The sequence below is a fragment of the Cryphonectria parasitica genome, assembly GCF_011745365.1.
Source record: "Cryphonectria parasitica EP155 unplaced genomic scaffold M406scaffold_2, whole genome shotgun sequence".
NCBI lineage: Eukaryota > Fungi > Ascomycota > Sordariomycetes > Diaporthales > Cryphonectriaceae > Cryphonectria > Cryphonectria parasitica.
Genome location: NW_024468910.1, coordinates 1,372,891 through 1,399,524, shown reverse-complemented (window position 1 = coordinate 1,399,524; position 26,634 = coordinate 1,372,891). Strand labels below are relative to the sequence as shown.

Here is a 26,634-nt window from a genome sequence, read left to right as displayed (position 1 = left end):
TCTGCTCTCTCGCTCGAATAGCGAAGAACACACTCTCGAAAACAGAAGATACTCAGATCTACTGCTTGCTCACTCTGCTCTCTCGCTCGAATAGCGAAGAATACACTCTCGAAAACAGAAGATACTCAGATCTACTGCTTGCTCACTCTGCTCTCTCGCTCGAATAGCGAAGAACACACTCTCGAAAACAGAAGATACTCAGATCTACTGCTTGCTCACTCTGCTCTCTCGCTCGAATAGCAAAGAATACACTCTTGAAAACAGAAGATACTCAGATCTACTGCTTGCTCACTCTGCTCTCTCGCTCGAATAGCGAAGAGCATACTTTGTTCTAGCTTAGCAACTCGAATGCTCTGAATCTCTTCTGAATGCTTCTTGTACGCTGCTTGCATACTGCTTGCTCGCTGTTTGCTCTAGCTTAGCAACTCGAATGCTCTGAATCTCTTCTGAACGCTTCTCGCACGCTGCTTGCACACTGCTTGCTCGCTGTTTGCTCTAGCTTAGCGACTCGAATGCTCTGAATCTCTTCTGAACGCTTCTTGCACGCTGCTTGCATACTGCTTGCTCGCTGTTTGCTCTAGCTTAGCAACTCGAATGCTCTGAATCTCTTCTGAACGCTTCTCGCACGCTGCTTGCATACTGCTTGCTCGCTGTTTGCTCTAGCTTAGCAACTCGAATGCTCTGAATCTCTTCTGAACGCTTCTCGCACGCTGCTTGCATACTGCTTGCTCGCTGTTTGCTCTAGCTTAGCGACTCGAATGCTCTGAATCTCTTCTGAACGCTTCTCGCACGCTGCTTGTATACTGCTTGCTCGCTGTTTGCTTTAGCTTAGCGACTCGAATGCTCTGAATCTCTTCTGAACGCTTCTCGCACGCTGCTTGCATACTGCTTGCTCAATACTGCTTGCTCGCTGTATTCAAGGCTCGAAAGCTCGAAAATCGAAGGCTCGAAGGTTAAAGGCTCGAAGGTTAAAGGCTCGAAGGTCAAAGGCTCGAAGGTTCGAAAAGAATAGTGGTCTGATCGTTTGCTCTGCTCCTGCTCAGTGTTAGCGCTGCTCCTAGGGAAGAAAAAAAAGATAGAAAGCCTCGCTGGATTGCCTCCTTTAAAAGGGCCAGGCCTCAAACTGTCAGGTGGAAAGGTTGCAAAGGCAATGTGGCGAGGTCTTTTCTCTCTTTCAGGGGCATACAACCAGAATAACATTGAGGCCTAAGGAGCTAAGTTCTGCTCAGCAGTGCTGACGTGGCTAGAAAGCCGCTTTATAGCCGCATATTGCTTAGTCATCCGTAATCCAGCTGGCTTAGCTGGCCCTGAGCCTTGCTGGCACAATCGGCCCTGACAGTATTGCTACTCCTCAAAAGCTTTTACTATTGCTATAAGTTCCTGATCAGAGATCTCGTAGTTGATTTCTGAGCTGTTCAGCTTCTTCGAAAAGTTGCTTATAATCCTTAGATACTCTTGATTATCTTGCTAATCAAGTTATTCTCCGAATATATATCCTGATGCATTAGTCTCAACTTCAAAAGGTTTATAGAGATCTGCTTTATACAGAATTAGCTCTAAGATGATATGCTTAATAATCTCATTGAAAGCTTCTTGCATCTTGAAAGTTCATTTGAAGAGCTGTTCTTTCTTAGTAAGGTTTGTAAGAAAATGTGCAATTCAGCTATAGTTCCTAATAAACTGCTTATAGAAGTTAATATATTTGAGAAAAGATTTAATATTTCTAATATTCTTAAGAATTAGCTAGTTTCTAATAGCTTCTATCTTATCTTTCTATAGCTTGATACATTCTAGCTTAATTATAAATCCGAGATAATTAATCTTTCGTATGTAAAAGTGATTCTTTGCAGATTCTATAAGGAGTTTTGCATTTTGAAGTATTTGCAATACTATTTCCACATATTTCTTATACTCTTCCAGTATTCAAGAGTAAATAAGGATATTATCGAGATAGGCAATAATGAACTGATTCAGATACTTGCATAGAATATAATTAATCATTTCTTAGAATGAAGCTAGAGCATTCATTAAATCAAAGAGCATAATCAAATATTCATAGTATTTGTAGCATATTCTAAAAGCAGTTTTCCATTCTTCTTCTTTCTTTATTCTGATCAGATTATAAGCTTCTTTTAGATTTAAAACTATAAACCACTATGCTCTTTATAGCTTATCTTGTAGTTTCTTAATTAATAATAACGGATATCAGTTCTTGATTATAATATTATTAAGTTATCTATAATCAATATATAATCTGAGTTTGCTATTCTTTTTGAGTATAAACAGAATAGGATATTCTGCTGATAATTGCAATGATCGTATATATCCCTTTTTGAGATTCTTATCAAGATATTCCTTGAGTGCTTCTAATTGTGCCTTGTTTAGTCTGTAGATAGGGAAGAATTTGAGCTGCTTCCCTTCTTGTAGTGGAATCTTGTAATCGTATGAGCTGTGTTCTAGCAGTCTTGTATCCAGTTCTTTCTGAAATAGTTTTTTGAACTTATAGTATTCTCGTAGTATGCTTGCGAGTATTGGTTCCGATTTATATGCTGTTTCTGCTATTTGAAGGAACAGTAGGTACTGTTGAGCGTGCTTCTTTTCATTCGTTGTTTTTGGTAATGTTTTTGGGAGCCTTGAGCGTTCGCTCCGGGCTGGACCGAGCGCTCGAAGGCTTGGTTTCGAGGTTTTTCTCGTATGGATTCACAATTCACTTTCTAAAGCTTTTCTTTGTTGCTCCGGGGCGGACCGACTTGCTGAGAGCCTCGCTTCCGTTGTTTTGCTAACCTGTTAGCACTCTGACACTGTTTGAGTTCGCCTATCGCTAGATTCTTTTCTGTTATGACCCATCCAACATGCAGGTCACCAGCTAAGACACCCGGAACAACTGTCCGGAAAGACAGGGAAGGATTCAACATCTCAAGAACTAAGGCTTACATAAGCAAGGGTTAAGATTACAGGATCAGGATGGATCGGTGGCTGATCCATGGTAATCCGGATCAGTTGGATCATCCAGATGATTCAAGGGATTCAACAACCAATACTACCAACAGAACTGAAGAGCTGGATATATAAGGATATGTTCATTCCCATTAGATAGATCTCGTATATAACTCTTCAATTGTTAATCTAAGTATCAGATTATTCTCTTATTCTAATAACTCTAAAAGCAGTGAATACTTGCACAGTTACTCAGTTGTATTCCGTATTCAAGGCCTGTATTTAGCACTGCTCTTGTTAGCATAAACCTCTTGTGTACTTTGGAATCTTCGGATTGCTGCAGTGCTCATTACATTTTGACAACTCTTATTCAAGAACGGTTCAGTATTACCCTCTTAAGCAATACGGAACACAATAGCTCCTCCAGAAACCCCTTCGTCCTCGCGCGCCCCTACTCAGAAAGAACTGGTCAACCAGATGTACCAGCTCATTCAGCATATCCAGAACCTGCGCGAACAACAGCAGGCCCAGAGCGCTACCATCGCCAACCAACAGACTCAGCTAGCCCAACAGGCTCAGCAGGCGCAATCTATCTCTGCAATCACCAGTAGCGCTGGAAAAGCATACAAGATGAATAAGCTCGCTATGTATGATAGCAATCAAAAGACGCTGCATGGATTCCTCATCCACTGCAGAGCATATTTCCTGCATCACGAGACTCAGTTTATCAAGAAATCTGAGAAGGTTATCCTTGCAGAAACTTGTCTCGAGAAGAATGCTCTCATCTGATACAAGCCTTCTCTATACAATCACTTGGAGCATCAGAATAATCCCGATGTATAAACCCAGGATACTAAGAATATGTTTAATTCTTTTGAAAGCTTTGAAAAAGCTTTCAAAGAGATCTTTAGTAATTCCAATGAAGAATGCATTACAGCTTAGCAGCTTATGAATCTCAGACAGACTAAGTCAGCTTCTGTTTATACAATCAGGTTCAAGCAGCTTTCAGCAAGACTTTTGTAGGAGAACAAGAATCTCATGAAATACTATTACAAGAGACTCAAGAACGATATTAAAGATGAAATCTCTAAGCAGAATTAGCTGGAGAACTTCGCGATGTTTTCTAATCAAGCTATCTGCATTAATAACTATTTGTATGAATAATGAGTGAAGAAATCCAAGAAAGGAGAAAGCTAGATTTGGAGATTTTTAGCTAATACAAGCAAGAAACTTCAAAACAAGAATAGCGGTTGATATAGCAGTACAGCTTAGAGCAGCATCATATATGCTAGTCCTATAGAGCTCGATATAGCTAACAAGCAGTATAGCAAGAAGAATAGCATTACTTGCTATAATTGCAATAAACAGGGATATATAGCATGCAATTGCTATTAGCTTCGAAAGAACAAATAGCAACTAGTTCAGAAAGAATACTAAGTAAATATCGCTTAGCAACAGAAATCCAATCAACTGAGCAAAAATACTCTCTCAGAGCAAGTATTGGATTCTATTAATCACAGAAGTCTCAGCTGGATATTCTGCTATAATAACAACTGCTTAATATATCTCTCGAATAAGGAAGATTCAGGATGGTTTCCTTAGAAATCTTAGCACTGCAGACAAATAGCAACAGCAGAATGAGAGTGCATGCTTAGCATCTCTACGAGTAGCAACTCGGACTGCTCTAATATTGCGGAATAAAGCATTTAAGCGTTGAAAGAAGAGCTTAGTAATAATACTCTTCAATATTCTTCATTGCTTATGCTAAGCACTATAATCAGGAATATGGATAAAGAGTGATACTCTCTTGATTACTGGTATAAATATATGAATAATACTGAAAACGCCTTTCAGGCAACAGAAGGATTAAGCTAGAGCGAACAACCCAGCGATTCATCAAAGTCTCCTGTAAACAACGTATTCAACAAACCTAAAGGAAGGTTTCCCTTCAGCATTGGATGGAACAAGGAAATAATATAAGTTGAATATCTCGTTTATAAGATAGAGCTAGAGAAGCTCTTCATCTGCATTCCCTTGCAAGATATCAAGGCACAACAAGATGAAGATCCTCGGATTAGTTCACTTCACAATCTATATTACGAACTAGCTTGGATCTTCTGCACTTATTATAGCTGCAGAATGCATTTCTCAAATAAGATACAATACGAATAGTTCTCTGTTAGAGAATTAGAATAAATCCTTTAAGCTGTTGAAGAATAGAAATTCCGCTTCAGAGAGATTCTCAACAGGCAACACTACAATGCATATATCGAGCTACTGGATAATTATTTCATGCAATGTATAGATAAAAAGATAGAGTGGTAGCAGTATAGAATAATGCTCTGTATAATTCATATCAATGATAAGGTTTGCAACTAGCATTAATAGAAGAAAGATTAGGAATAATAATGATACAGGCAAAAGCAAGCTAAGAGGCTCGCTTAAGAAGCAGCAAAGCAAGCTCAAAAGAACAAACAGTTCTTAATAAACTCAAAAGAACAGGATCGCTTATAAAGGGACTGCAGATGATTAAATCAGAATGATTTCTATATAAAGCTTCTAGAACAAATTATGCTTATATCAAGTTCGATATATATATTCAAGAATACAAATATAGCGCACTATTGAATAGTAGTGCTCAGAGAAACTTTATATTTCCATATATCATTAATCAGGCACAACTACAATAGAGATGAAAGAGATGTTCATACATTCTCAATACTGTAGAAGAACAATCTGTTGTATATAATCAAGGAATAATTGATAAGAAAACTGATTATCTATCTGTTTTGATTCAAGAATGCATAATCAGAGCTTCCTTTGATATTATGAATATAGCACAGCATAAGCTGATTATGAAGCTTTTATAGCTTAAGAAGTATAATTCTCGAATCGATTGAACTACTAGCCAGATCTTATGAGAACAAGCTGTATCCAAGGAGATAGTCGCAATTAATAGCGCAGAATCAAAGCTAGTTATCAAAGAATACTCGGGAAAAGAAGCTTTGGATGACTTCATACATATCTTCAAGTTAGCAGAGCTAGCAGTTTAAGGAGAAGGATCTAGTGATAAGCGAATTCAGATAGTGCTAGAGCGCTAACAGATTAGCAAAATAATAGAAGCAAAATCCTCAGCAAGTTAGTCCGCCCCAGAGCAACAAGGAAAAGCTTCAGAATGTGGATTGTAGAATCATACGGGAAAAACCTTGAAAACAGGCTCTCGAGCGCTCGGTTCGGCCCGGAGCGAACGCTCAAAGCTCCCGAAAACGCCATCAGAAAAGAAGCACGCTCAACAGTACCTACTGTTCCTCCAGATAGCAGAAACAGCACAAGAACCAGAACCAATACTCGCGAACATACTACGAGAATACTACAAGTTTAAGAAACTATTCCAAGAAGAATTGAATACAGGATTATCCGAATATAGCTCATACAACTACGAAATCCCGCTACAAGAAGGAAAACAGCTCAAATTCTTCCTTATCTACAGGCTAGACAAGGCATGATTAGAGATACTTAGGGAGTATCTCGATGAGAATCTCAAAAAGGAATATATATAATCATTCTACTCACTAGCAGGATATCTCATTCTGTTTATACCCAAGAAGAACAGCAAGCTCAGGCTGTATGTTGATTATAAGCAATTCAACGATATTACAATCAAGAACCGATACTTGTTACTACTCATCAAGAAACTACAAGATAGATTATAAGAAGTATAATGATTCACAGTTCTGAATCTAAAGAGAGCTTATAATCTGATTAGAGTAAAGAAAGGAGAAGAATGAAAAACTGCTTTCAGAATATGCTATGAGCACTACGAATATTTGATTATGCTCTTCGGTTTAATAAATGCTCTAGCTTTATTCTAGGAAATAATCAATTATATTCTATGCAAGCATCTGAATCAGTTCATCATTATCTATCTCAACAATATCCTTATTTACTCTCGAATACTGGAGGAATACAAGAAGTATGTAGAAACAGTATTGCAAATGCTTCAAGATGCAAAACTTCTTGTGAAATCTGCAAAGAGCTACTTTTACATACAAAAAGTCAACTATCTCAGATTCACAATCAAGCTAGGATGCATTAAGCTACAGAAGAATAAGATGAAAGCTATCAGAAACTAGCCAATTCCCAGGAATATCAGAAATGTTAAGTCTTTTCTTAAATACGTTAATTTCTATAAGCAGTTCATTAAAAACTACAGCTGAATCATATATCCTCTTACAAATCTTATCAAAAGAGAGCAGCTCTTCGAATAAACCTCCAAAGCATAAGGAGCTTTCAATGAGATTATTAAGCACGTTATCTCAGAGCTAGTTCTGTATGAAGCAGATTCTTACAAATCCTTTGAAGTTGAGACTAATGTATCAGAATATGCACTTGGAGGATAACTTAGCTAACGAGACGATCAAGAGCATCTAAGGATTGTAAGCAACTTCTCAAAGAAGTTGAATAGCTCGGAAATCAACTACGGGATTCCTAATCAGAAACTCATAGCAATAGTGAAAGCCTTTGAGGAGTAGCAATACTATCTTATTAGCGTATAGCATCCGATTACGATTCATTCGGATTATAAGAATCTAACTACATTCATGATAACTAAGGTCTTGAACAAGCAATAAGTTAGATGGGCAGAATTCCTCTTACAATTTAACTTCAAGATTGTATATTACAAAAGCTTGGAAAACGAACGAGCAGACGCTCTTAGCAGAAGATCAGACTATCGAGATGCAGATTCTTCGAACATATAGAACATCTTCGCCCAAGATGAATCAGAGAATCTTGTTAATGCATACAGAGAACTGAATGCTACTCTTAGAATAGAACCTTTGGAAAAAGATTCAGAATCAATAATTCTAAATAAACAAAACAATTATATCAAGAATATATACAGCGCACTAGCGCATGAATATCAGGGAATCAGAGCAATCTATGAATGCATTAAAAGATACTGAAATCTATTAAGCTTTAGAAAAAGGATTGAGGATATCTTATAACAATACAATAGCTGCAAAAAGAATAAGGCAGAAAGATATAAGCTTTATAGATTACTATATTTCTTATCAGTATCTATAACTGTTTAGCAATCCATTAATCTAGACTTCATTACCAAGCTATCCCTCTTACAAGAACTCTTAACTAAGATGCAATATAATAGCATTCTAGTAGTGATTTGCAAACTGAGCAAGTATGCTTATTTTCTCTCTTATAAGGAAAGCAGTATAGTAGAGGAACTTGCATATGCATTCCTTAGAACAATTATTGCTAATCATAGCATACTGGAAGAAGTAATCTTCGATAGAAATAGAAAGTTCAACTCAAAGTTTTGAACTTCGCTTATAAAACAGCTTGGAACATATTACAGAATATCTATAGCATTTCATCCGCAAATAGATAAATAGATAGAAAGAATAAATCAGATTGTTGAATAGTATCTTCAATACTATATTAACTAAGAATAGAATAATTAGATTAATCTATTGCTTCTTATACAGTTCGCTTATAATAGCGCAAATATAAGCATAATAAAGAGATTACTATTCTTCATACTCTACAGATACAATCCAACAGCTTATCACAAAACACTGCTAGAAGCGAATATAGAAGCTGCAGATAAGAAGATTAGAAAGATCAAGAAAGTTCAGAAGGAACTCCAATCAGAACTATAATTCATCCAGGAACGAATGATACAATATGCAAACTCCAAGAGGATTAAGAAACCAATCCTACAAAAGGAAGATAAGATCTACCTACTTCAGAAAAACATTAAAACAATCAGACTCAGCAACAAACTCAACTATAAGAAGTTAGAATCATTCAAAATCTTGCAGTAGATTTCTCCAATCAATTACGAGTTAGTATTATTTCATAGGATAAGAATATACTCGGTTTTCCATATCTTACTGCTGGAACCAGTAGCACAGAAAATACTAGCGAACAATACAACAGAAGTAGAAAACAATGAACTAGAGTATAAGATGAAGAAGATTCTCAAGCATAGAAGCATAAACAGCACAAGAGAATACCTTATCAAATAAAAGAGTTACCCAGCGAGCAAAAATTCATAGGAATCACAGAAAAATATCAAGAATGCTCAAGAAAGAGTAGCTGAGTATTGGAAAAGGAAGGAAACCAGTACCTAAGACAGTCGCTCCGCCCCGAACCGAGACTCAGAAGCCTCGAGAACCTCACTCTCCAGAAAGCCTGACCAATCTACTACAGAACCTCCCAAATCCAAGGAACTCCAGTCAATAATCTCAAGATATCCCTGAGATATCAGATGAATCTCCTCTTTACAAAGACTGCAATCCTCCTCATCAGCAAATCCCTCCAAGGAATTGAAGCTACAATGAATCATTTCTGCAGCACATTCTTTCAACAGCCTTCGCTGTTTCCATGCACAATCAAAACAAGCCTGCAATGCTAGCAAGGCTTGTAGAGCAGCAGCATTTGCTAACTCTGCTTCAGCCTTCTCGCTTAAAACCTTGCGCTTTTCACGAATCAAACGCCCTGCTGAAGAAGAAAATCAGTAATTACGGAGAATACCAAGAAACGAAGAAACTAACCAGCAGAGGCTGAGAAACAACCAGTATCACAGCTTTGATTCAGAGAAACACACTTCTTACAACGAGAAGAGTTTTCAGCAAAACAATAGAAAGCTCTCATTTTCCAACAATGAGCACAAGCAGGCATTTTAATGCCAAAAGCAGAAATAAGCTCAGCAAGACGATAATGCTCTTAAGTTTTCACCGAACAACTAAAATACAATTTGTTGATTCTGTTCAACATCTCGATTAGAAAAGCATAATCATGTATACAAATAACTTGCTAGAATACTTATAGAAGATCATTAGAAATAATAATCGATAGAAGAGAGATGATATTATAACTCATCCAACATGCAGATCACCAGCTAAAATACTCAGAATAACTGTTCGGAAAGACAGAAAAGAATTCAACATCTTAAGAACTAAGGCTTACATAAGCAAGGATTAAGATTACAGGATCAGGATGGATCGGTAGCTGATCCATAGTAATCCGGATCAGTCGGATCATCCAGATGATCCAAGAGATCCAACAACCAACACTACCAACAGAACTAAAGAGCTGGATATATAAGAATACATTCATTCCCATTAGATAGATCTCGTACATAGCTCTTCAGTTGTTAATCTAAGTATCAGATTACTCTCTTACTCTGATAGCCCCAAAGGCAGTGAACACTTGCACAGTTACTCAGTTGTGTTCCGTATTCAAAGCCTATACTTGGCACCGCTCTTGTTAGCATAAACCCCTTGTGTACTTTGGAATCTTCGGATTGCTGCAGTGCTCATTACATTTTCCTTAAACTGCCAGCCCTGCTAACTTGGAAGTATATATAAAGTTATATGAAGTCTCTTTTCTCGAATATTCTTCAATAACTAGCTTCGATCCTGCATCATTGATTGCAACTATCTCTCTAGATATAGCTTATTCTCATGAGATCTGGCCAGTAGTTCAATCGATTCAAGGATTATGCTCTTTGAGCCATGGAAGTCCCATAATCAGCTTATACTATGCTATATCCGTGATATTAAAGAAAGCTCTGATTATATATTCTTAGATTAAAACAGATAGATGATTAGTTTCTTTATCAATTACTTCTTAATTGTATGCAACAGATTGTTCTTTTATAGTGCTGAGAGTATAGAAGTGCTTCTTCTATTTCCATTGTAGTCATGCTTAATTGATAATATATGGAAATATAAAGTTTCCCTGAGCATTACTATCTAATAGTGCGCTGTACTTATGTTCTTGAATATATATATCGAACTTGATGTGAGTATAGTCTGCTTTAAAAGCTTTACATAGGGATCGTTCCGGTCTGATCGTCTGCAGTTCCTTTACAGGCGATCCTGTTCTTTTGAAGTTATCGAGAACTGTCTGTCCTCCTTCTGAGCCTGCTTCGCTGCTTCCTGAGCGAGCTTTTTAGCTTGCTTTTGCCCGTATCGTCGTTGTTCCTAGTCTTTCTGATGTCAGTCGCGAACTTTATCGTTGATGTGAATCATACAGAGTATCGTTCTGCACTGCTACCATTCTGTTTTATTGTTCACGCATTGCATAGAGCAGTTATCTGGTAGTCCGATGTATGCATTATAATGCTATCTATTGAGAACTTCTCTGAAGCGAAGTTCCTGCTCCTCAACAGCCTGAAGGATTTATCCTGATTCTCTAACGGGAAACTATTCGTGCTGCATCTTCTCCGAGAAATGCATTCTGCAGCTATAATAAGTATAAGAGATCCATGCCAGCTCGTAATGTAGATTGTGAAGTAGGCTGATCCGAGGATTCTCGTCTTATTATATCTCGATGTTCTGCAAGGGGATGCAGATGAAGAGCTTCTCTAGCTCTACTCTATAAACGAGATATTCAACTTATATTGTTTCCTTATTTCACCTAATGCTAAAGAGAAACCTTTCTGTAAGCTTCTTGAGTTCATTGTTTACAGGAGATTCTAATAGATTGTTAGATTGTTCGTTCTAGCCTGATCCTTCTGTTGCTTGAGAAGCGTTTTCGGTGTTGTTTAGATATTTGTATTAATAGCTAAGGAGATATCATTTCTTATTCATATCTCTGGTTATAGTGTTTGGCGTAAGCGAGGAGGAATGATGAAGGGTGTTGTTGCTAAGCTTTTCTTTCAACGCTTGAATGCTTTGTTCAGTGCTAGAGCAGTTCGAGTCGTTGCTGCTCATGGTTGCGCTGAGCGTATATCTTCGTTCTGCTGTTGCTATCTGCTTATAGCGCCTAAGCTTCTGAGGAAACCATTCTGAACCTTCCTTACTCGAGAGATGTATTAAGCAGTTATCATTATAGCAGAATATCTAGCTGAGACTTCTATAATCAATAGAGTTCGATACTTGCTCCAAGGGGATGTTTTTGCTTAGTTGATTGAGTTTCTGTTGCTGAGCGATATTTATCTAGCATTCTTTCTAAACTAGTTGCTATTTGTTCTTTCGGAGTTAATAGCAATTGCATGCTATATATCCCTGTTTGTTGCAGTTATAGCAAGTAATATCGCTCTTTTTGCTGTATTGCCTGTTGGTAGCATTAAGTTTTATGAGATCAGCGTATATAATGCTGCTCTGAGCTATACTGCTCTGTTAACCGCTATTCTTGTATTAGAGTTTTTTATTTGTATTAGCTGGAAATCTCTAAGTCTAGCTGCTTTCTTTCTTGAACTTCTCCATCTGTTGTTTATACAGATAGTTATTAATGCAGATTGCTTGATTTAAGAATATTGCAAAGTTCTCCAGCTAATCCTGCTTAAAGATTTCATTCTTAATATCATTCTTAAGTTCCTTATAGTAATATTTCATGAGATTTTTATCTTCTTATGAAAGTTTTGCTAAGAGTTACTTAAATCTAACTATATAAGCAGAAGCTAACTTGATTTGCTTGAGATTTATGAGCTGCTGAGCTGTAGTACATTCTTTGTTGGAATTACTAAAAATTTCCTTAAAAGCTTTCTCGAAGCTTTCAAAGGAATTAAATATATTCTTAATACTTTGAGTATATGCATCAGAGTTATTCTGATGCTCCAAGTGATTGCATAGAGAAAGCTTATACTAGATAAGAGCATTCTTCTTGAAACGAATTCCTGCAAGAATTACTTTCTTAGATTTTATAGTAAACTGAGTTGCATAGTATAAAAAGTATGCTCTGCAGTGAGTAAGGAATCCGTGCAGCATCTTCTGATTGCTGTTGTATATAGCAAGCTTGTTCATCTTGTATACCTTCTCAGCACCATTAGTAGCTACAGAGGTGAACTGTGCCTGCTGAGCTTGTTAAGCTAGCTAAGCTTATTAGCTAGCGATAGTAGCGCTCTGAGCCTGCTATTATTCGCACAGATCCTGAATACGCTGAGTAAGCTAGTATACCTAGTTAATCAGTTCTTCCTGAGTAGGAGCGCGCGAGAACGAAGAGGTTCCTGGAGAAGCTATCATATTCCGTATTGCTCAAGAGGATAATACTGAACCGTTCTTGAACAAGAGTTGTCAAAATGTAATGAGCACTGCAGCAATCCGAAGATTTTTAAGTATACAAAGGATTTATGCTAATAAGAGCGGTATCGGAGTATTAAGTCCTTGAATATGGAACTATACAAGTCTTAATAAGCAATGCAAGTATTTATTGCTTTTGGAGCTACTTAGTATATGAGATTGAATATTTAGATTAATAACTGAAGAGCTATATACTGAATCTATCTAATGGCGAAGAATGCATTCTTATATATTCAGCTCTTCAGTATGGACTGCAAGAGTTGGTGGTTGATTATCGCGGTTCATTGCCTGAACTGCGAGAACCGATCGTCGACTGCTCCGGTTCCCTTCTGATTAGTTACAGCCTGTAATCCTAACTCTGAGTTATGTAATCCTTGTTGGTTGTCTGATGTTGCATCATGATACCTGGTCCCTGTTGCTCGTGACCTGTTTTGTAACCTGCATGTTGGATGGGTTATAACACTTCGGAAAAAGATTCAGAATTGATAATTCCAAACAAATAAGATAATTATATCAAGAAGATATATAATATGCTAGCGCATGAATATTAGAGAGTTAGAGCAATCTACGAATGCATTAGAAGATACTGAGATTTATTAAGCTTTAGGAAAAGAATTGAGAACATTCTATAATAATGTAATAGCTGCAAAAAGAATAAGGCAGAAAGATACAAGCCTTACAAACTACTGCATTTCTTATTAATACTTACAACTGTTTAGCAATCCATTAGTTTAGACTTCATTATCAAGCTATCTTTCTTACGAGAACTCTTAACTAAAGTACAATATAATAGCATTCTAGTAATAGTTTGCAGACTAAGCAAGTATGCTTACTTTCTTTCTTATAAGAAAAGCAGTATAGCAGAAGAACTTGCATATGTATTTCTCAGAATAATTATTGCTAATTATAGTATGCTAGAAGAAGTAATTTCCGATAGAAATAGAAAGTTTAATTCAAAGTTTTGAATTTTGCTTATAAAACAGCTTGGAATATATTACAGAATGTTTATAGCATTTCATCTGCAAATAGATAAATAAATAGAAAGAATAAACTAAGTTATTAAATAGTATTTTCAATACTATATTAATTAGAAACAGAATAATTGAATTAATTTATTGCTTTTTGCATAGTTTGCTTATAATAATGCAGATATAAGCATAATAAAGAAGTTATTATTCTTTATACTCTACAGATACAATACAACAGCTTATTACAAAGTATTGCTAGAAGCAGATGCAGAAGCTGCAGATAAAAGAGTTAAGAAGATTAAGAAAGTTTAGAAGAAATTCTGATTAGAATTATAATTCATTCAGAAACAAATAATATAATATTGTAATGAGCACTGCAGCAATCCGAAGATTCCTAAGTACACGAAGGGGTTTATGCTAACAAGAGCGGTGTCAAAGTATTAAGTTCTTGAATACGGAACTGTACAAATCCTAATAAGCGATGCAAGTGTTCACTGCCTTTGGGGCTACTCAGTGTATGAAACTGAATACTTAGATTAATAACTGAAGAGCTATGTACTGAATCTATCTAATAGTAATGAACGTGTTCTTATATATCCAGCTCTTTAGTATAGATATGTTGGATAGCAACATATTCAAGTTATCCTGCTAGCTCTGGATAGCACATATCCGAAGCTATCCTTCCTGATTGGCTGTGCTCATAACCCTAACTCTGGATTATATAATCAATGCTTTGTTAGAATGTTGAGTCCTTAACGCCTGGTCCCTGTTACCCGTGATCTGTTCTGTAACCTGCATATTGGATGAGTTATAACATCATCTCCCTCCTATCAGTCGTTGTTCCCAACGATCTTTTGTAAGTATTCTAGCAAGTTCTCCATATACATAATCTTGCTTTCCTAATTGAGATGTTGAATAGAATCAACAAATCCTGCTTTTGTGCTGAGAAGACTAAATAAAAGGATTCTCTTCTTTCCTTGGTTCTTCAAAACGCTATTACCATGCCTTCTTGTTCCTTCTGCAAGGGTTGTGGTATTCAGTTTTGTCAAGTTTCCATCGAGAATTCCTCTTGCTGCGCCGAATGTGTCCGCCTGGATTGCTCTCGGTGCGATGTTCAAGGGTTGAGTGCAGCGGAAATTCGTTGGATAGGCGTTCAGTATTAACGCTTGGAGAACTAACTCGAGAGTGCTGAGAAGCGGCTGCGCGATGCTGCTGCGGAGGTAGGATGTTTGCAGAAGCAGAAGCGTCTGTGGTTTGAGAGGATGATGAAAGCTATTCGTTGAGGCCTTTCCAGTGTGGAGGAGTTGGAATGTGAGGAGGCTGAGGAGGAGCGAGCTTGCATTGCTGCTGGGGTTCGTTCTATGGTTGTAGAGAAATCTGCTGTGATTGCTGGAGATCCTTCTTTTGAGGGTTTTGACTGGAATTCCGTGGATGTAGGGAATGCAGTGGTGGATTGGTCTGAGTTTTTGGATGAGATGGTGAGCTCTGGGCTCCTTTCCGGGCCGGAGCGGTTGTCTTAGGTGCTAGCCTTCCTTTTCCAATATTCAGCTATCTTTTTCTGAGCATTTTCAACGTTCTCCCGTAGTTCCCATGAATTTTTACTTGCTGGGTAATCTTTCCATTTGATGAGGTATTCCTTTGTGTTGTCTGTGCCTCTGTGCTTGAGGATCTTTTCTATCTTATATTCTGGTTCATTGTTTTCTACTTCTGCTGTATTGTCTGCTGGTATTTCCTGTGCTGCTAGTTCCAGTAGTGAGATGTGGAAAACCGGGTATATTCTCATTCCATAAGGTAATGCTAATTCGTAGTTGACTGGGGAGATCTGTTGTAAGATTTTGAATAGTTCTAACTTCTTGTAGTTGAGTTTGTTGCTGGGTTTGGTTGTTTTGATGTTTTTCCGAAGTAGGTAGATCTTATCTTCCTTCTGTAGGATTGGTTTCTCAATCCTTTTGGAGTTTGCATACTGCATTATTCGTTCTTGGACGAATTGTAACTCTGATCGGAGTTCTTTCTGAACTTTCTTGATCTTCTTAACCCTTTTGTCTGCAGCTTCTGCATCTGCTTCTGGTAGTGCTTCGTGATAAGCTGTTGGATTGTGTTTATAGAGTACGAAGAATGGCGATTTCTTCGTTATGCTTGTATCTGTACTATTATAAGCAAACTGTGCGAGAGGTAACAGGTTAATTCAGTTGTTCTGTTCCTGATTGATATAGTGTTGTAGATACTGTTTAATAACTTGATTTATTCTTTCCGTTTGTTCATTTATTTGTGGGTGAAATACTATAGACATTCTGTGGTATGTTCTGAGCTGTTTTATAAGTGAAGTTCAAAATTTTGAGTTGAACTTTCTGTCTCTGTTGGAGATTATTTCCTCTGGCGTGCTGTAGTTAGCGATGATTGTTCTGAGGAATGCATATGCAAGTTCCTCTGCTGTACTGCTTTTCTTATAGGGAAGAAAGTAAGCATACTTGCTTAGTTTGCAAACCATTACTAGAATGCTATTATATTGCATCTTAGTTAAGGATTCTTGTAAGAGAGGTAGCTTGGTAATAAAGTTTAGATTGATGGATTGCTAAACAGTTGTAAGTACTAGTAAGGAGTGCAGTAGTTTATAAGGCTTGTATCTTTCTGCCTTATTCTTTTTGCAGCTGTTGCATTGTTGTAGGATGCTTTCAATCCTTTTCCTAAGGCCTGATGGGTTCCAGTATCTCTTGATGCATTCATAGGTTGCTCTGATTCCCTGGTGCTCGTGTGCTGGTGTACTGTGTATATTCTTGATGTAGTTATCTTGTTCGTTCAGAGTTATTGATTCTGGATTCCTTTCCGAGGATCCTATTCTGAGAGCAGCATTCAGTTCTCTATATGCATTGACGAGATTTCCTGACTCGTCTTGAGCGAAGATGTTCTATATATCCGAAGAATCTACATTTCAATGATCTGATCTTCTACTAAGAGCATCTACTCATCCGTTCTCCGAGCCTTTGCAGTGCATAATCTTGAAGTTGAACTGTAAGAGGAATTCTGTCTATCTAACTTGTTGCTTGTTCAAAACCTTGGTTGTTATGAATGTAATCAGATTCTTGTAATCCGAGTGAACTATGATCGGATATTGTATGCTAATAAGATAGTATTGCTACTTCTCGAAGGTCTTTACTATTGCTATGAGTTCCTGATTGGGGATTCTGTAGTTGATTTCCGGGCTGTTCAGTTTTTTCGAAAAGTTGCTTATAATCCTTAGACGTTCTTAGTTATCTCGCTAGCTAAGTTGTTCTCCGAGTGCATATCCTGATGCATCGGTCTCAACTTTAAAGAGTTTGTAGGGATCTGCTTCATACAGAACTAGCTCTGAGGTGATGTGCTTGATGATCTTATTAAAAGCTTCTTGTGCCTTAGAGATTTATTCAAAGGGTTGATTTCTTTTGGTAAGATTCGTAAGGGGATGTGTGATCCGGCTGTAGTTCTTAATGAACTGCCTGTAGAAGTTAATATATCCGAGGAAAAACCTGATATTTCTAATGTTTTTGAGAATTGGCCAGTTCCTGATAGCTTCTATCTTATTCTTCTGTGGCTTGATGCATTCTAGCTTGATTGTGAATTCGAGGTAGTTGACTTTTTGCATGTGAAAGTGATTCTTCGCTGGTTCTACAAGGAGTTTTGCATTCTGGAGCGTCTGCAATACTGTTTCCACATGTTTTTTGTATTCTTCCAATGTTCGAGAGTAAATAAGGATGTTGTCGAGATAGATAATGACGAACTGATCCAGATGCTTGCATAGAACGTGATTGATCATTTTCTGGAATGAAGCTGGGGCGTTTGTTAGATTAAAGGGCATGATCAAATATTCGTAGTGTTCATAGCGCGTTCTGAAAGCAGTTTTCCATTCTTCTTCTTTCTTTATTCTGATCAGGTTATAAGCTTCTTTTAGATTCAGAACTGTAAACTACTGTGCTCCTTGTAATCTATCTCGTAGTTCCTTGATGAGTGGCAATGGGTATCGGTTTTTGATTGTGATATTGTTGAGTTGTCTGTAATCAATGCATAGCCTGAGCTTGCTGTTTTTTTTGGATACAAATAGGATGGGGTATTCTGCTGGTGATTGCAATGGTTGTATGTATTCTTTCTTAAGGTTCTCATCAAGGTACTTCCGAAGTGTTTCTAGCTGTACCTTGTTTAGTCTGTAGATGGGGAAGAATTTGGGTTGTTTCTCTTCTTGTAGCGGGATTTTGTGATTGTATGGGCTGTATTCTGGTAATTCTGTTTCCAATCCTTTCTGGAATAGTTTCTTGAACTTATGATATTCTCGTGGTATGTTTGCGAGGGTAGGTTCTGGTTCTTGTGCTGTTTCTGCTATCTGGAGGAATAGTAGGTATCGTTGAGCGTGCTTCTTTTCTGATGGCGTTTTCGAGGGCCTTGAGCGTTCGCTTCGGGCTGGACTGAGCGCTTGAGGGCCTGGTTTCGAGGTTTTTCCTGTATGGTTCCACAATTCACATTCTGAAGCTTTTCTTTGTCGCTCCGGGGCGGATCGATTTGCTGAGGATTTCGCTTCCGTTGTTTTGCTAACCTGTTAGCGCTCTAGCACTGTTTGGGTTCGCTTATCACTAGATCCTTCTCCTTGAACTGCTAGCCCTGCTGACTTGGAGGTATGTGGGAAGTTGTATGAAGCCTTTTTTCCTGAGTGTTCTTTAATCACTGGCTTCGATCCTGCATCGTTGATTGTAACTATCTCTCTGGGTACAGCTTGTTCTCATGAGATCTGGCTAGTAGTTCAATCGATTTGAGGATTATGCTCCTTGAGCTATGGAAGCTCCATAATCAGCTCATGCTATACTATATCCGTGATATTAAAAGAAGCTTTGGTTGCGCATTTTTGAATCAAGATAGGTAGATAATTAGTCTTTTTATTGATTACTTCTTGGTTGTATGCAACAGATTGTTCTTTTACAGTGCTGAGAGTATATGGGCATCTCTTCCATCTTTATTGTAGTTATGCCTGATTGATAATGTGTGGGGATATAAAGTTTCCCTGAGCGCTACTATTCAATAGTGCGCTGTATTTGTATTCTTGAATATATATGTTGAACTTGATGTAAGCGTAATCTGTTCTAGAGGCTTTATATAGAGACTGTTCTGGTCTGATCGTCTGCAGTCTCTTTACAGGCGATTTTATTCTTTTGAGTTTATCGAGAACTGCTTGTTCTTCTGAGCTTGCTTCGCTGCTTTTTGAGCGAGCTTCTTGGCTTGCTTTTGCTCGTATTATTATTATTCCTGATCTTTCTTCTGTTGATGCTAGTTGCGAACTTTATTATTGATATGAATTATGCAGAGTATTGTTTCATACTGCTACTATTTTATTTTCTTGTTTATACATTGTATGGGGCAATTGTTTGGTAGTTCAATATATGCGTTGTGGTGCTGTTTATCAAGAATCTCTCTGAAGCGGAGTTCCTGTTCTTCAATAGCCTGAAGGATTTGTTCTGATTCTCTAGCAGAGAACCATTCGTATTGCACTTTGTCTGAGAAATGCATTCTGCAGCTATGATAGGTGCAGAAGATTCAAGCTAATTTGTAGTATAGATTATGAAGTGAGCTGATTTGAGAGTTTTCATTCTCTTGTATCTCAATGTTCTGTAAGGGGATGCAGGTGAAGAGCTTTTCTAGTTCTATTTCATAAACGAGATATTCAATCTATATTGTTTCCTTGTTCCATCCAATACTGAAGAGAAACCTTTCTGCAGGTTTCTTGGGTTCATTGTTTACGGGAGATTCCAGTAAATCGTTAGATTATTCGTTCTAGCTTAATTTTTCCGTTGCCTGAGAGGCGTTTTCGGTATTATTTAGATACTTATACCAATAACCAAGAGAGTATCATCCTTTGTTCATTTCTCTGGTTATAGTGTCTGGTACAGATGATGAGGAATAGCGAAGGGCACTGTTGTTAAGCTCTTCCTTCAGCGCCTGGATGCTTCGTTCAGTAATATCGGAGCAGTCCGAGTTGTTGCTGCTCGTAGTTGTGCTGGGCGTATACCCTCGCTCTGCTGTTGCTATCTGCCTGTGGCGCCTAGGTTTCTGAGGGAACCATTCTGAATCTTCCTTATTCGAAAGATATGTTAAGCAGTTGTTGTTATAGCAGAATGTTCAGCTGAGACTTCTGTAATCAACAGAATCCAATACTTGCTCTAAAGAGGTGTTTTTGCTCAGTTGATTGGGTTTCTGTTATTGAGCAACATTCATTTAGCATTCTTTCTAAACTGATTACCATTTGTTCTTCCGGAGTTGATGGCAGTTGCATGCAATGTGTTCTTGTTTGTTGCAGTTATAGCAAGTAATGCTGTTTCTCTTGCTATACTGCCTGTTAGCTGCATCGAGTTCCATGGGATCAGCGTGCGTGGTGCTGCTCTGAGCTGTACTGCCATATCAACCGCCATTCTTATTTTGGAGTTTCTTGCCCGTATTAGCTGGAAATCTCCAAGTCTAGCTTCCTCCCTTCTTAAACTTCTCTACCCATCATTCATACAGACAGTTGTTGATGCGGATAGCTTGATTGGAGAACGTTGCAAAGTTCTCTGGCTAATTCTGCTTGAAGATCTCATTCTTAACATCGTTCTTGAGTCCCTTGTAATAGTGCTCCATGAGATTCTTATTTTCTTACAGAAGTCTTGCTAAGAGCTGTTTGAATCTGACTATATAGGCAGAAGCTGATTTGATCTGCTTGAGATCCATGAGCTGCTAAGCTGTAGTGCATTCTTCGTTGAGATTACCAAAGATTTCTTTGAGAGCTTTCTTGAAGCTCTCAAAGGAATCGAATATGTTCTTGATACCCTGAATACATGTACCGAGGTTATTCTAATGCTCTAAGTAGTTGTATAGAGAAGGCTTATACCAAATGAGAGCATCCTTTTCGAGGCGAATTCCCGCAAGGATGATCTTCTCAGATTTCATGGTGAACTGGATTGCATGATGCAAAAAGTACGCCCTGCAGTAGGTAAGGAATCCATGTAGCGTCTTCTGATTGCTGTTGTATATAGCGAGCTTGTCCATCTTGTATGCTTTTCCAGCACTACTGGTGGCTGCGGAGATGGACTGCGCCTGCTGAGCCTATTGGGCTAGCTGGGCCTGCTGAGCCTGTTAAGCTAGCTGGGCCTGCTGAGCCTGTTGAGCTAGCTGGGCCTGCTGGTTGGCGATGGTGGCGCTCTGGGCCTGCTGTTGTTTGCGCAGATCCTGGATACGCTGGATGAGCTAATACACTTGATTAACCAGTTCTTTCTGAGTAGAAGCGTGCGAGAACAAAGGGATTCCTGGAGAAGCCATCGTATTCCGTATTGCTCAAGGGATAACACTGAACTGTTCTTGAACAAGAGTTATCAAAATGTAATGAGCACTGCAGCAATCCGAAGATTCCTAAGTATACGAAGGGGTTTATGCTAACAAGAGCAGTATCAAAGTATCAAATCCTTGAATACAGAACTGTACAAGTCCTAATAAGCAATGCAAGTGTTCACTGCCTTTGGGGCTACTCAGTGTATGAAACTGAATACTTAGATTGACAACTGAAGAGCTATATACTGAATCTATCTAATGGTAATGAACGTGTTCTTATATATCCAGCTCTTTAGTATGGATATGTTGGATAGCAACATATCCAAGTTATCCTGCTAGCTCTGGATAGCACATATCCGAAGCTATCCTTCCTGATTGGCCGTGCCCATAACCCTAACTCTGGGTTATGTAATCAATGCTTTGTCAGGATGTTGAGTCCTTGACGCCTGGTCCCTGTTACCCGTGACCTGTTCTGTGACCTGCATGTTGGATGGGTCATAACAAATATGCAAACTCCAAAAGGATTAAGAAACTAATCCTACAGAAGGGAAATAAGATCTATCTATTTCAAAAAAATATCAAAATAATCAGATCTAGCAACAAACTTGATTACAAGAAGTTGGGATTATTCAAAATCTTGCAACAGATCTTCTCAGTTAATTACGAGTTAGCATTATTTTATAAGATGAGGATATATTCGGTTTTTCATGTTTCATTGCTGGAACTAGTAGTGCAGGAAATACTAATGAATAATATAGCAGAAGTGAAGAATAACGAGCTAGAGTATGAGGTAGAGAAGATCCTCAAGCATAGAAGCATAGATAATACGAAGGAATACTTCATTAAATGAAAAGATTACCTAGCAAGCGAGAATTCGTAGGAATTACGGAAAAACGTTGAGAACGCTCAGGAAAAGGTAGCTGAATATTGGAAGAGGAAAACCAGCACCTAGGATGATCGCTCCGCCCCGGACCGAGATCCAGAAGCTTCAGGAACCTCACTCTCCGGAAAATCCTCCAACTCAGAACGGATCTCTCAAGCATCAGAAGAACCTCCATCGCCCTCGATATCATCTACATCGCTTAAAAAGGAATAATCCAACATACTACCAGAAGACTAGAAGGATTCTCCCGAAACCAAAGCAGAAAACCTCTCAGGAAAAGGACTAACAGAAACACAAGCCTGCTGCTTCTTTGCTAGCTCCTCCGCTTCCACACGATCAAGCTCCTCGATTGTATTCAGACTACAACGAACAGCGCATGCCATCTTCTCGGCTTACAAACAGCGCTGTTTCCGCAAACGAAATACCTTAGCATTTGCTAACATCGCCTCCTCCTCAGCAGCATCCAGCTCAGCCTCCACCTTCGAATGTTGCACAATGATTTTCTGCATCTGCGCAGGGGTAAGGCCATGCATATCGCAATTCCCTCGCTTATTTCGAATGCACTCAGTATAGCATAACGAATTCTCCTTAGAAGCAAAGCAGAGAGCTTTGCAGCTCTTGCAATAAGAATAAGAAAGCATAACGGAACAACAGGAGAAAGTAACAAGCTAGAAAGAAGCACTTTGCTCTATTTTTTTGTAGCGAGATTTATCGATTCTGCTCATTATCCGGATTAGAAAGGCAAGATCATGTACGAAAGGTTTGCCAGAGTACTTACAGAAGATCGTTGGGAATAACGACTGATAGAAGGGAGATGATGTTATGACTCATCCAACATGCAGGTCACGAGAACAGATCACAGGCAAGCAGGGACCAGGTGTTATGACTCAACATCAGGCAACCAACAAGGATTACATAATCCAGGGTTAGGGTTACGAGTTCCACTAGGCAGGGATGAACTGCGAGGACTGCAAGCGGTTCTGTCGATGCAACCTTGGACCGCAACTATCGCCGTTGACTCTTACGGTCCATACTGAAGAGCTGGATATATAAGGACACGTTCCTTGCCATTAGATAGATTCAGTATATAGCTCTTCAGTTGTCAATCTAAGTATTCAGTCTTACATACTGAGTAGCCCCAAAGGCAGTGAACACTTGTATCGCTTACTAGGACTTATACGGTTCCGTATTCAAGGACTTGACACTTTGACATCGCTCTTGTTAGCATAAACCCCTTTGTGTACTTTGGAATCTTCGGATTGCTGCAGTGCTCATTACACTAGGGCGCTTTGTTGCCACGCAGCCCAACAAAGTTAGAGGGGACAACCTTGAGTCAGTACCCCTGGCATGCTGCTACGCTTACGTCATGCAACTAGCGCGGCCGCCAGACAGCAAGCAGTACAAATCATTTTAAGATCACCGCCATCCACATCTCGCACCTCCACACTCTGGTCAGTCACTCATGGCCTCATCGCAATGGCTGCTGCTACTGCTCATGCAAGCTCGCCTTTACCTCTAACGAAAACCAACCTTGCACATTTCGGCAGGGGCGACCTATCTGTCTCAGCAGGATCAAGCTATCTATCCTGTACACAGTCATTCCATACCGATCAATTCCCTACACAGCAACGCATCCAAACAACCAAATTCCTTATCAAGCATTCGATGCAACAGCTCAATCGTTTCAAGCCCGAAGGCGTGCAGCTGATAATGCGCGACGAACTACGACTCCACCATGGACATGTTTGCCTGAAGGCAGATTGTACTGCGCGTGCAGATGACCTCTCCTACTGGCAATGCAGAAAGTCCTTCTTCGAGAAAGAGCTGCGCCGGATGCGACAGGAGAAATTTGGCTCACCACCACAGCCTTCCGACCCAACCGCGCTGCAGGACCATATTGAGTACAGCGATCGAGAGCAGAAATTCGCTGCTCGCTGGCCAGCAACCAAGGCACGCATAGAGCAGTGGCTTTATACTTCGCTAGGTGCACTATTTTGAAGTCATGTTGGTCTGTACTGTATCAACTGACATATCTTCAGAGACTAGGCCTACACGTAGGAGTCGGCGTCTTGCAGGTTTACCGCCAGAAACGGTCGAGCTATTCCCTCCCCAACGACATATGCGCGCCAGAAGACATGCCACTAAAGTTGTCCAGGCGCAGGCCTAGAGGCGGTCTCGCGGGTTGAAAGAATGAAGTCGCTCAGCAATCACCCTGATCGAGGGGGCTTTGAAGCGTATCTGGCACCACAGCACAGGACGTTCCTCACAGGGCGAGCACGATCTCCCACTCCCTATCAATTGATGTTGAAGTCGAAGCCGAGGGACTCTGAAAAGGCAAACGACGCTGTCAAGGAGTTCGGAAAAGCAGTAAAGTGTATTAGAAATACCATACAATGATTGCTGTAGTGTACTGAGCACTGCAGTAACACCTCCGGCTCGCTGGCTCACGTTAGGGATCTGGTGACTCAATTCTCGGTGGCTACCTGAAGGCTGTAGCCCCAACCCCGGGCTATATACTACTGCATGTCGGGTGGGTTATAACATAGCATAAACTACTGTATGCCACGAAGCGGCCGAAGCCAGGTCGCTCGAGGCTATACAGTGGCTCATCATCTATATGGCGGGCAGCGTCGAGCTGATATCCCGGGCGTCCCGGGGCCCCGGCACATCAGCTCCGGCTTCTGCATGTGAACCGGAAGGGGAACCGGAAGGCCAGGGGGCCCGATTTGGGGCCAAGCAGAGGTCGGACGACAGCACCAGGGTACAACTTCAAATCAAGGGCCACAGGCACCCACCCATGCCTTTAGTGCTATGGATAACAAGATGACTAAGCTTCGGGCAGCGCAGCGAGCTGGCGAGGCACGGGCCCACGAAGTCACGTTATCAGCCCCATTCCAGTGCCCTGAATGCAAGCGTCCGGGCCTTATCTCCGCTCACTACACGAACGCCTTCTCGGTGGAGCAGCCGTGTTGAAACGGTCCACGGCAAGCAGCATCTCCGAATGCGCATCTCGGCGCGTAACGAGCAGCTTAGTCGATTCCTCAAACCAACCTGCTTATCGCGTGAGTCACTTCCTACCGTGTTCGGCCACCATCTTGCTTCATATCCTGGCTCATCTCCCACAGTTCCATCCTCTACAATGGTCGTCCATGGCGCGGCCGGAGAAACGAAAGTGGCAGCGAGCAGACGACCCTCCGCCAGATCCAGTCCCATCGAAGAAAGCGAAATCGAGGGGTGCGTTCCGCAGTCCTCCGAACTTCCCCCCCGAATTCTACGATAACTTGTCGACGATTTGGCTCACGAGTCGTGCCAAGCGAGAACTCGACCGGCGAAACGAGGACCATCCCCCATCGAAGTCCGCAAGCCGGCTTGTAGGAAGACATCGTAGCGCGAAAGTTGCTGCGCTTGGAAGATTTGGTGTTTCAGAGCTTGCTCTGTTTGCAACGGATGGTGGTCCAGATCTCGGCGATCTTCGAGGGGTATGCCTCTATTACCATATCTTCACCTGTGATGGACTAACTAGCTTGTTTAGTACCCAGGGCCGACGAGCATAGCACGCGCGATGGCCTCCACGCCGTCTGCGAGCAGCAGGCGAACGCAATCAACTAAGCCGACGACCGTTACCTCCAAAAGCAGGCGATCTTCTGCGTACGATGCGAATTTCGAACAACACCTCATTGACAACAATATCTACCCTCCACTCTATGACTTCCCCGATGACCGTGAACCCCCAGAACCGGCCAACTGGGAAGAAATTCGACAGGCTCTGAAAGTGCCTAGGGGGTCTCTTTCGCCGTCGACTGTTCCCAACTCAGCCTTTAAAGACTTTCAGCGCAGGAACAAGACCAAGTCAGAAGGCACAATCATGCGCAATGTGGTTCCACTGATCGCTGGCAATATCAACATTCCAAACGAAGGACATATTTCGTTCACTAATTTGGAATCGATAACCAATAATACCACTGTCAACCCGGTGCCTGACTTTTTCGACGGAGCGCGACCTGGCGACTTGGATAAGAAAGTAAGAGAAGATTTGGATAAGATAATTATACCGAGTAAAAAAGGAGGGTTTCCTGTGGCGCCTAACTTTTTCCTCGAGGCTAAGAGTTCTGGAGGAACCGTTGAGGTGGCAGACGGACAGGCAGTCTTGGACGGCGCGCATGGAGCAATCATTATGCATGCTCTGCAGAATTACCTCCAAGCAGAGCCTCTCTACGATGGCAATGCCTATGCATTTACGTCAACACTCCTCGGCGGGACACTTACGCTATATGCACACCACATCACTGCTCCTGTTGGCCCTGGGCAGAGACCGTGCCAACACACTACTCAGCTCAAAGCCTATGCTCTGACGGGTGATCATGATGTTTGGTTGGAGGGTACTGGAGCCTTTAGGAATCTGAGGGTATTGGCGAAAGACTACCGGGACCGGTTTATTGAGACAGCAAATGCAAGAGCACGCAAGCAACACGCTGAGGCT

General features: G+C 40.2%; 9 protein-coding genes across 9 annotated transcripts; 6 read left to right on the top strand and 3 right to left on the bottom strand.

The window, feature by feature from the left end:
- Positions 1–379: 379 nt before the first annotated feature.
- Positions 380–1,198, bottom strand: M406DRAFT_320855 (uncharacterized protein; the record flags this gene model as incomplete). The annotated part of the gene is made up of 2 exons (XM_040919445.1): positions 801–1,198; positions 380–568 (listed from the first exon to the last, which is right to left on the bottom strand). Coding segments are annotated over exons 1-2 (215 nt in total), but the record flags the coding sequence as incomplete, so codon positions are not given.
- Positions 1,199–8,780: 7,582 nt separating this feature from the next.
- M406DRAFT_251514 (uncharacterized protein) lies at positions 8,781–8,984 on the top strand (the record flags this gene model as incomplete). Its single annotated transcript, XM_040916769.1, has 1 exon — positions 8,781–8,984. A coding segment is annotated over one exon (204 nt), but the record flags the coding sequence as incomplete, so codon positions are not given.
- A 3,354-nt stretch (positions 8,985–12,338) lies between these two features.
- On the bottom strand, positions 12,339–12,494 carry M406DRAFT_250811 (uncharacterized protein; the record flags this gene model as incomplete). Its single annotated transcript, XM_040916722.1, has 1 exon — positions 12,339–12,494. A coding segment is annotated over one exon (156 nt), but the record flags the coding sequence as incomplete, so codon positions are not given.
- A 2,419-nt stretch (positions 12,495–14,913) lies between these two features.
- On the top strand, positions 14,914–15,237 carry M406DRAFT_249898 (uncharacterized protein; the record flags this gene model as incomplete). Its single annotated transcript, XM_040916648.1, has 2 exons — positions 14,914–15,105; positions 15,139–15,237. Coding segments are annotated over 2 exons (291 nt in total), but the record flags the coding sequence as incomplete, so codon positions are not given.
- Positions 15,238–19,819: 4,582 nt separating this feature from the next.
- M406DRAFT_250026 (uncharacterized protein) lies at positions 19,820–20,089 on the bottom strand (the record flags this gene model as incomplete). The annotated part of the gene is made up of 1 exon (XM_040916665.1): positions 19,820–20,089. A coding segment is annotated over one exon (270 nt), but the record flags the coding sequence as incomplete, so codon positions are not given.
- Positions 20,090–21,908: 1,819 nt separating this feature from the next.
- M406DRAFT_235052 (uncharacterized protein) lies at positions 21,909–22,121 on the top strand (the record flags this gene model as incomplete). The annotated part of the gene is made up of 1 exon (XM_040916009.1): positions 21,909–22,121. A coding segment is annotated over one exon (213 nt), but the record flags the coding sequence as incomplete, so codon positions are not given.
- Positions 22,122–23,630: 1,509 nt separating this feature from the next.
- M406DRAFT_71411 (uncharacterized protein) lies at positions 23,631–24,152 on the top strand (the record flags this gene model as incomplete). The annotated part of the gene is made up of 1 exon (XM_040925431.1): positions 23,631–24,152. One exon carries the CDS (start codon positions 23,631–23,633, stop codon positions 24,150–24,152), a length of 522 nt encoding a protein of 173 aa, XP_040779335.1.
- Positions 24,153–24,312: 160 nt separating this feature from the next.
- M406DRAFT_320853 (uncharacterized protein) lies at positions 24,313–24,558 on the top strand. Its single transcript, XM_040919444.1, has one exon. It carries the CDS (start codon positions 24,345–24,347, stop codon positions 24,549–24,551), a length of 207 nt encoding a protein of 68 aa, XP_040779334.1. The 5' UTR covers positions 24,313–24,344; the 3' UTR covers positions 24,552–24,558.
- A 555-nt stretch (positions 24,559–25,113) lies between these two features.
- On the top strand, positions 25,114–26,616 carry M406DRAFT_272867 (uncharacterized protein; the record flags this gene model as incomplete). The annotated part of the gene is made up of 3 exons (XM_040918164.1): positions 25,114–25,216; positions 25,280–25,633; positions 25,687–26,616. Coding segments are annotated over exons 2-3 (1,260 nt in total), but the record flags the coding sequence as incomplete, so codon positions are not given.
- Between the last annotated feature and the right edge of the window lie 18 nt (positions 26,617–26,634).

Excerpts from the sequence above, each read along its gene's own strand:
- M406DRAFT_320853 (XM_040919444.1), top strand. The coding sequence starts at position 24,345 with ATGAAGTCGCTCAGCAATCACCCTGATCGAGGGGGCTTTGAAGCGTAT.